This window comes from Orycteropus afer, unplaced genomic scaffold, assembly GCF_000298275.1.
Source record: "Orycteropus afer afer isolate SDZICR_OR568_19922 unplaced genomic scaffold, OryAfe1.0 scaffold00034, whole genome shotgun sequence".
Lineage (NCBI taxonomy): Eukaryota > Metazoa > Chordata > Mammalia > Tubulidentata > Orycteropodidae > Orycteropus > Orycteropus afer.
In genome coordinates this window covers 14,799,440-14,808,511 of record NW_006921621.1, presented here as the reverse complement: position 1 = coordinate 14,808,511, position 9,072 = coordinate 14,799,440, and the positions used below count along the sequence as shown (strand labels likewise).

The window sequence follows — 9,072 nt, the reverse complement described above, 5'->3', positions numbered from 1 at the left end:
CTACTGCCACCACCGCGTCGGGCCAGCCAGAGAGTGGGGTGGGGCTCTGAGCAGGCCACACCCCCACACCCCTCCCATGGCCTCCGGGTCGCGTCAGAAACAGCCGCGCGGCACCACGGGATATAGAGTCCTCAGGTCTGGGGGCTAGGTCGGAAAAGCACGTCGCTGCTCTACAACTCCCAGGAGACATCTCCGAGCAAGAGGTCGCTGGTGGCTTCGCGGTGTAGGCAAGGAGCGCGCCTTTGCTTGCAAAGGCCAAGAGAGTTGAAGTCTGGCTCTTAGTCCCCACTGTCCGAGCGACTCTTTTCCTAGGACCTGGAGGAAGTCTAGGGCCTGAGGGGAGTTTAGAACCTCGAAGCTTATGGCGGAGTTGGGCACGGGCGGTGAAGGCCTTACTACATCAGGAGAGCTTTGTGCGAGCTTCTGGGTCTGGCCCCTTAACGCGAATCCCAGCAACAGGTTTCGGATCTGGAGCGCTGCTGAATTAAGGGCGACTGAGTCCTCCCAGTCTGCCGGCCCCGCCTCTGCCTCAGTTTCTTCCCTGATGGTCGGCGTGCCGTCGGGGTGAGTCAGAGCCAATGACAGGGCGGAGGCGGATGGTGGTTAGCCTAATTACGACTGTTACTGTTGCGATGATTATGCCACCTTTACACAGTAGTCACTGCTTTATTACTAGAGCTGGCACTGTCAAGGGGCTGGTTTCAGCAGCCGGAGGCACCGCGGTGGCCCCAACATGAGGCCTTTGAACCCATAAACCAGCCCTGATGCCTGTGGGCTACAAGGATGCCCTCAGCGAATACGCCCCTCCCCTTTGTTTTGAAGCGGAACCAATGGCGGAGAACCGACGTCGATTTTAAAACAGCTAGGGCTGTAGGAGGTGCTTGACCTATACTTAGGGCGGGACTGGGGCTCCAATTACATCAACCCGGGTGAAGGCAGGGGTAGTGGCTAGAAATAGAAACTTGGCCAAAGGCCCCAGAAGGTTGTTGACTTTTGACTTTCTTGCCAAGCCATCTCTTCCTATCCTACTCTTTAGGGCTTTAGCAGTCAGCAAAGAGTAAACACATACAACGACATAAACCAGTGCACAACACATCAGAAAGGCAGGCTTGAGAACCGGTTAACTGCTAGGCTGGGAGTCAGGACGCCAGGGTTCAATTTCCAGCCCTGTGACTGTCTCATGACTCACCATTCACTACCCCTCTCTTCACAAACAGTGAGGTGCTCGCTCATATATAACCAAAAAATAAAATTCTTCCCCTCCAGACCTCAGTTTTCCTGGGAAAACTGAAAGTAGCAACAGTGGCTTACCTCTGGTGATCCCATCAAGGGTTCAGACTTAGTGGACTCCATGGTTCTGCCCCAGGGCCACAGGAGAGAGGCTGATCATTAAGTTGCTGACCATGTGTCATAATTTCATCAAAGCACTGAAATCTCGAAGGGCCAAAATCTGCAAAATTGGTCCAAGTCAGCCAATTCTGTGCATCTTCAGGGGTTAAAAGCACATCCTGTGACTTCTGTTTGAGGGAAGGGCTGTACTGCAGAGGTCAACCTAGCCAAGGGCACAACCCCACCAGGGAAACAGCTGCTTAGAGACAGACAGGAGAACTCAGTGAGAGATCTTAAAAAGGTTGGGGATTGGAAGAGAGAGCTAAAACCATTTCCCCAATATTTTCACCAGTCCTAGCTGCGCCCTCCTGATAACCACAGGCTGCTGCACTTGCCTGATAACACTTGTCCTCTCATCTACATAGATCTTTTCAACCAACCAATGTGTACCACTTCCCCTCCTCTATCTCAAATTCCTTGCCCCCTAAGTAGAGACATTCTTATATGAGATAGGAATAGGCTAGTCTGATAGCCTATTCTTGAACAGCCTGACCTACCACAGACATCCATAAAGGCTGGTGAAGGAGCAGGCTGAACCGGGATGTCTATCCCAGGAGATCAGGGCCCTGGAAGGTGGAAGACAGTATATATATTCAGTTTCCTGAAGGGATTGCTTATGAGATACCTATGAGGTGGTTGGTAGGAGCTCTGGTAGCATAGTGCCTAAGGCACTTGACTGCTAACCAGAAGGCTGGCGGTTCAAACCCACCAGCCACTCCTTGGAAGGAAGGTTGGGCATTCCTACTTCCCTAGTGATACTGCCTCAGAAACCCAAGGAGGGGTCGCTATGAGTCGGGGCTGACTCGATGGCAAATAACAACAACAACATGAGGTGGTTGGCTATGGGAGATTATATATATGTGTGTATGTAATGTTTATGTAGATCATAGATATTAAACATCTGCAAACACTTTTCTAGTGTATAGTTAATTTTGTATACTCTGCCTTTACATAACTTTTAAACTGAGGCCTAGCAATCTTTTTCTATATGTTTTTTGTTTTTTGTTAAGGGTCATCATACCTAGGCCAACTCCTCCAAAAAAAAACCAGACTCACCACCACTGAGTCAATTCCGACTCCTAATGACCCCCACTGGGTTTCCAAGGCTGTAAATCTTTACAGAACTGCCCCATCTTCCTTCCACAAAGTGTCTGGTGGGTTTGAACCACTGACCTTCTGGTTAGCAGCCAAATACCTTATCCACTATGCTACCAGAGCTCCTTAGGCCAACTCCTAGATAAGAAATTATTCTTCAGTATTTTTTCTAGTAGCTTTAAAGGTTTCTTTTTATGTTTAGATCTTTAATTCATATGGAATTTACTTTTATGTGGGGTGTGTGGTAGGAACTAAATTTATATTTGCTTTGAAGAGGAACCTTCATCATGTATACTGTGATCCACATATACATAGGTTTGTTTCTGAACTCTCTTCTGTTTTATAGATTTGTTTGTTTATTCCTGAGTAAACACCACACTATTTTAATCACTACTTTTAAGGTATATTTTGATCTTTGGTCTCTACTTTCTGAAACACACTCTTTTCTTGGCTTCTGTGATACAACACTTGCCTTTTATTTACCCGCCCCCCCCAATACTTCTCTAGTTACTTCTCAGTTGTTTACCTGTGTTTTATTAACTATGCAAAGGCATTTGATTGTGTGGATCATAACAAATTATGGATAACATTGTGAAGAATGGGAATTTCAGAACACATACTTGTGTTCAGAAGGAACCTATACATAGACCAAGGAGCTCTCATTCAAATAGAACAAAGTTTAAAATCAGGAAGGGCGTGCATCTGGCTTGTATCCTTTCACCATACTTATTCAGTCTGTATTCTCAGCAAATAATCTAAGAATCTGGACTATATGAAGAAGAACATAGAATCAGGATTGGAGGAAGACTCATTAACAACCTGAGATATGCAGATGACACAACCTTGCTTGCTGAAAGTAAAGATAACTTGAACCACTTACTGATGAAGATCAAAGACTACAATCTTCAATATGGATTACACCTCAACATAAAGAAAGCAAAAAATCTTCACAACTGGACCAATAAGCAACATCACAATCAATGGAGGAAAGATTGAAGTTGTCAGAAGATTTCATTTTACTTGGATCCACAATCAACACCCACGAAGTGTTGAAGAGCAAAGACTTTGAGGATGAATGTGTACCTGACCCAAGCCATGGTATTTTCAGTCGCCTCACATGCATGTGAAAGCTGGACAATGAATAAGGAAGACCCAAGAAGAATTGATGCATTTGAATTGTGGTGTTGGTGAAAAATACTGAAAATACTATGAACTCCCAGAAGAACTAACAAATCTGTCCTGGAAGAAGTGCAGCCAGAATGCTCCTTATAACTGAAAATGGCCAGACTTTGTCTCACCTATTTTGATCATGTTGTCAGAAGTGACCAGTCTCTGGAGAAGGATATACTTGGTAAAGTGGAGGGCCAGTGAAAAAGGGGAAGACCCTCATGAGATGAATTGCCATAGTAGCTGCAATGATGGACTCAAACATAGCAAGAATTGTGAGAATGGCACAGGAATGGGCATTGTTTTCTTCTGTTGTACGTAGGGTTGCTATGAGTTGGACCTGACAACAACAACAACAGCTACTTCTTGGTCTCTATGATAGTTGGAGCTGTGTGTCAACTTTGCTGGACCACAATTCTGTGTGGTTTAAGCTATTGTGATGTGGTTATTCCCATGATGGGATTAGATGATTATGTTTTGAGCAACCAATCTGTTGAAAGGGAGTTTCGCTAGGGGTGTGGCCTGCTTCTAGCATATCTATGGACATCCTGGGAAAAGAGACATTCCTCTATGGATTGGGATTCTGTTGTGCTGCCTGCAACTGTCCGTGAGCAAACAATCCACCATTCAGCCTGGAGATCTTGAATTCGTCATTCATTGAAGTCAACAGCTAGTACACTGCCTGCCAACCTTGAGCTCCTCAGCCCCTACAGCTGCAAGAGTCAGGAAAAGCCTCCAGCTTGACGTCTGATCCAAGAACTTTGGGTTTGCCAGCTTCTATAAATGTGTAAGCCATTTTCCTAAGATAAATTTCTCTCTCTCTGTCTCTCTGTCTCTCTCTCTCTATATATATATATAAGCTTTACTGGTTTTGTTTCGCTAGAGAACCCAGTCTAACTCTATGGGTTCTTCTCTTTCTCTGCTCATCCCCTAAGTAAGTATTCCTATCTGCAGGATCCTGGCTCTACACATCCTCATTCTATACAATCTCTCTGGGTGATTTTATCTATGCCCAGCTGATAACTCTGTGATGGTTAAGGTTGTCAACTTGGCTGGGCCATGATTCTTAGTAGTTTAGCAGTTATGATGTAATCATCCCCCATGATGAGATCTGATACAATGTAATCACTTCCATGATGAAATCTGCTTGAGCAGTCAATCAGTTGAAAGGGAGTTTCCTCAGGGAGTGGCTTGCTTCCAATATATATAAATGTCCTGGCAAAACTGGCTTTTTGCTCAATCTGGATTCTGCATCTGTCTTGTCATCATCCGACCTCTGGTTCTTTGAACTTGAGCCAATGGCCTACCAGATTGCCTGGTGATCTTGAGATTTATTACCTACAAAGCCTGTGAGCCAAGAGTAGGCCATCTTACCTGCAGATCTTGGGTTTGTCAGCCTCTGTAGCTACATAAGTCAAGAGAAGCCTCCAGCTGATCTACAGACTTGGTAAAGACTTGCCAGCCTTTACAACCTTGTGAGTTAGTTTCTGAGATAATTCTCTCCCTCTCTATGTCTCTACATATGTACATATATATATAAGCTTCATTGGTTTCCTTCTCTGGATGCAGTGCAGTGAAGTACTTAATATAGTCCTTCTAGCGATAGTCCTGCATTTTGTGATGTATTGTAAATCCTAGCTCCTATGCCTCTGGTTATCGTCCCATTTTGGGGTGAGCTGTCCATTATGTGAATGAGGCAAGAGTAGGGTGGGATGTATCTTGCCAGACTTACTAGAGGGTGCAGACTTACTAGAGGGTGTGACTCAAGTCACCACCCTTGGTTTTCTTGAGATTATATATATATGAATGCTCTGGCAAAGTTCTCTCTCTTGCTCTGGATCCTGCATCATCATCTCACCCCCAGTCTTGGGATTTGAGGCAATAGCCAGTCGTCTGAACTGCCAATTTGGGTGTGTTAGCCCTGCAACAACATGAAAATCCTCCAGGCCACCTGACACACGGATTTGGGGCTTCCCAGCCTCTACAATCACATGAGCCATTTCTTTGGCAGTTCATGAGTTCTGTGAGATGTTATATTGAAATATGGAACCCTAAGACAGGAGGGAGAGTACTGAGGGGAGAAGTAGTAGTTGGTGTTATAGATGATGGAGTGCTACAGCAGTTTGGAAATTTGGGACATCTTTAATCTTCTCCTCATTAGGTCCAGTCCTGTGCTGATCTTTTTGAAATAAATTATTCAAATACTAGAGAACTCAGCTTAACATACTCCAAATACATATCTCTATTCCAAATGGCTTTCCTGAATCTCTCTCTTCATGGTCCAATGAAGGCATCAAACTCAGCCGTCATTATAAAAAAATGAACTCATCTTTTCACCTCACCCACCCCAAAAAAACTGGTCCTCTTCTAGTGTTTCCTCTTTTATTAGCTAGCACCGCTGGCCACACAGTTGCTGAAGTTCGAAACCTGCTTGTTTTCCTGGTGGTTTCTAGCTCTCTCCTCAGATCAACCACCGTATTATGTTCACTGGACCTACTAAGTATCTCTAGAGTTCACCAAGTTCTTTCCACCCCCCTGTGACTTCCCTAGTTCAGACCTCTTTAACAATGCACTTGAGTAACTGCAGTCACTGTCTGCAACTGGTATCTCTGCCTATTCTTGTATCCTCTCTGTAATCCAATGTAGCCACTGTAGAGATTAAATTGATAAAATATAATCATGTGTCTCCCTACTTAGAACCTTCAAACCTCCACCTCCCCCAAGGATCACATTCAACTTTTTGACCTGGTTTATAAGGCCCTGCCATGATCTGCCTTCTGTTTGTCCACTCCAGCTTTCACTCTCTATAATCTATGCTATTTTCATTTCTTGAACAGAGGGTGCTCTTGTTTTTTAAGGTCTTCTGGAACAGGAGGCCTTCCTCTTTGCCTGGTTAGTTTACCCATCCTAGGGTTCACAGCTTCCTTAGCAACCATCTCCTCTGGAACCATCCTGTCTTTATCCCATCTGGGTTAGACATCCCTGTTGGTTGCTTCAACGGCCCATGTACACAGCTCTAGTGTATAATTCATCACACTGTATTGGACCTAAAGGTAATGAACCCCATGAGAACAGGGTCAGCATCTAGTGTCTGAGTCTCCAGCACATAGGATAGGGCCTGGCACAAAGTAGATGCCCAGTGAATGGTAAACACAGGCAGTGAATAGAGGGCAGATGTCCTTTGGGAGGTGGCAAGCAGTGGCTCTTCACAGGGAGAGGAGGTGCTACATGCCCATGCAAGGGTGTTAGGGAGGGAGAACCAAGAACCAAACCCACTGCTGTCCAGTGGATTCCAACTCACAGCCACAGTATAGGACAGAATAGTTTTCCAAATAAGTTTCCCAAAGCTGTAATCTTGAAGGGAGCAGCCTGCTACATCTTTCTCCTGTCTAGCAGCTGGTGCCTAGAACTGCCAACATTTCACTTAGCAGCCAAGCACTTTTAACCACTGCACCACCATGGCTTCTTAGGGAGGGATGAAACAAAAACAAAACCACTGCCATAAAGTGGATTCTGACTCATAGTGACCCATTAGGACAGGGAAGAATTGCCCCAGCGGGTTCCCAAAGCTGTACATTTTTACAGAGTCAGAGTGTCTCGTCTGCAGAGCGATTAGCAACCGAAAGCACTAACCACTTTGCCACCACAGCTCCTTAGTATGGGAGAACGTTGTTGTTATTTGCCATCTAGTCGGACTCAACTCATAGCGACCCCTCCTTGGGTTTCCTAGGCAGTATCACTACGGAAGTAGATTGCCCAACCTTCCTTCCGAGGAGTGGCTGGTGGGTTTGAACCGCCAGCCTTCTGGTTAGCAGTCAAATGGCTGAGGCACTACTCTACCAGAGCTCCTAGTATGGGAGAACAGGGCTCACTCAATTCCCACCCTTGTCCACCCTCTCATACTGCCTTCTTCCCGCCCAGCCAATCCGGAAGTGGAGGCGCAGGCTTCCCATGAAGCCCCGCGGGGCACCCATTCAAACTGCACGGCAAAGAGGAAGGAGGTCGCGATGGCGGCGCTGGTGCCGGAAGTGCTGTCCGCGGTTGCAGTCCCTGGTAAGGCGTGGGGTCCGGAGCTCAAGGAGCCTTAGGGACCCATTTCTTATCGACTGCTTCTCCCTTAAGTCACTTAGCCCTTGGCCCTTTTTCCTGCCTGTCACTTGTCACCCACTGCCTGGCAACCCGCCCCGCTCTGGTTCTGTGACAGTGAGTGACTGCCTCGCCTCCACGGCCCTAGTTCCTCTCGGTTTATCCCCTTCCTCTCAGCATTCTCAACCCCACTTGCCTACAGTTTATTTTGAGTTATCCCCAGACCTGTATGGCCTGCCGCTCTGCGGCCGGAGCTTCAGTCACTGTCTCTGAACATCCCCCCACATCTTAGGCTAGGGGGATGGGGAATCGCCCCGCCACGGACCACACTGGAGGTTGTGGAGGGAGTGTGTGTGTACTGGTGCCCCCTTTGCATTCATGATATAGTTGCCCTAAGGGAATGAAGAAGACTGACTTTGACCTTGAAGCTGTTTTTTTTTTTTTGGTTGTTGTTACTCTGTTCACCTACCAGATTTGGAATGGTTTGAGAAGGCGGAGGAGACCCACGTCCCCCAGATGGAACTACTCGAGACTACCTCCGATCAAGTACCTTTTAACCCTTCGGAACATTTTTGCCCCAGAGACTGCATGGTGCCTGTAGTGTTTCCCGGGCCTGTGAGCCAGGAAGGCTGCTGCCGGTTTACTTGTGAACTTATAAAGCATATCATGTACCAACGCCAGCAACTCCCTCTGCCTTATGAACAGCTTAAGCACTTCTACCGAAAACCTTCTCCCCAGGTAGGCACATGCTTTAGGGAGAAAGTTGGTGGGAAAACGTTGTGGCTGTTAAGATGGTCCCACTGAAAAATACACTGCCATGGAGTTGATTTCGGACTTAAAAGGGGTTTAAGCAATCTTCAGAACCTGTCAGCCTAAGCAGCAATAAGGAATGCACTTCAACCCCAGGGTTTCAATCACTTTCTCCCCATTTTTCCTCTTGTTTTCTCTATCTAAAACTCCTGCTGTGTGTTACATTTGGACTTCCTGAGCTGACTCTTTTAGTGTCTTTTCTCTCCAAATTTTCACATCTCTTTGATTTTCTCTTCTATTTTTCTGGGAAACTTCCTTGAAAGGACTTTATATTCTAACACTTGTATTAATTTTTTCTTTCCTGGTAGTCATATTCTTTTTTTTTTCAATTATGATTTGGGTGAAGGTTTATAGAGCAAATTTACTTTCCATACAGCGATTCACATATATTTTGTCTCATGACATTGACCACAATTTACCACAATGAAACAGCTCCCCTCCCACTTCCTCCCCATAGTTACCTCTTCCCAGTGTCCATCCCTCCATGGGCTCCTGTCCCCTGAGCTGTCTCCCTGTGTATAAGTA

The 9,072-nt window shown here is 46.0% G+C and overlaps 1 protein-coding gene across 1 annotated transcript in view; it reads left to right on the top strand.

Moving 5' to 3' along the window:
• The first annotated feature begins 7,658 nt into the window (after positions 1–7,658).
• The window catches only part of LOC103193095 (MAD2L1 binding protein), a 3,844-nt gene continuing 2,430 nt past the window's right edge, over positions 7,659–9,072 (top strand). Inside the window, exons 1-2 of the mRNA XM_007936200.2 lie at positions 7,659–7,704; positions 8,210–8,475. Of these exons, the coding sequence (XP_007934391.1) occupies positions 7,659–7,704; positions 8,210–8,475 (312 nt within the window). The remainder of the gene's footprint in view (positions 7,705–8,209; positions 8,476–9,072) is intronic.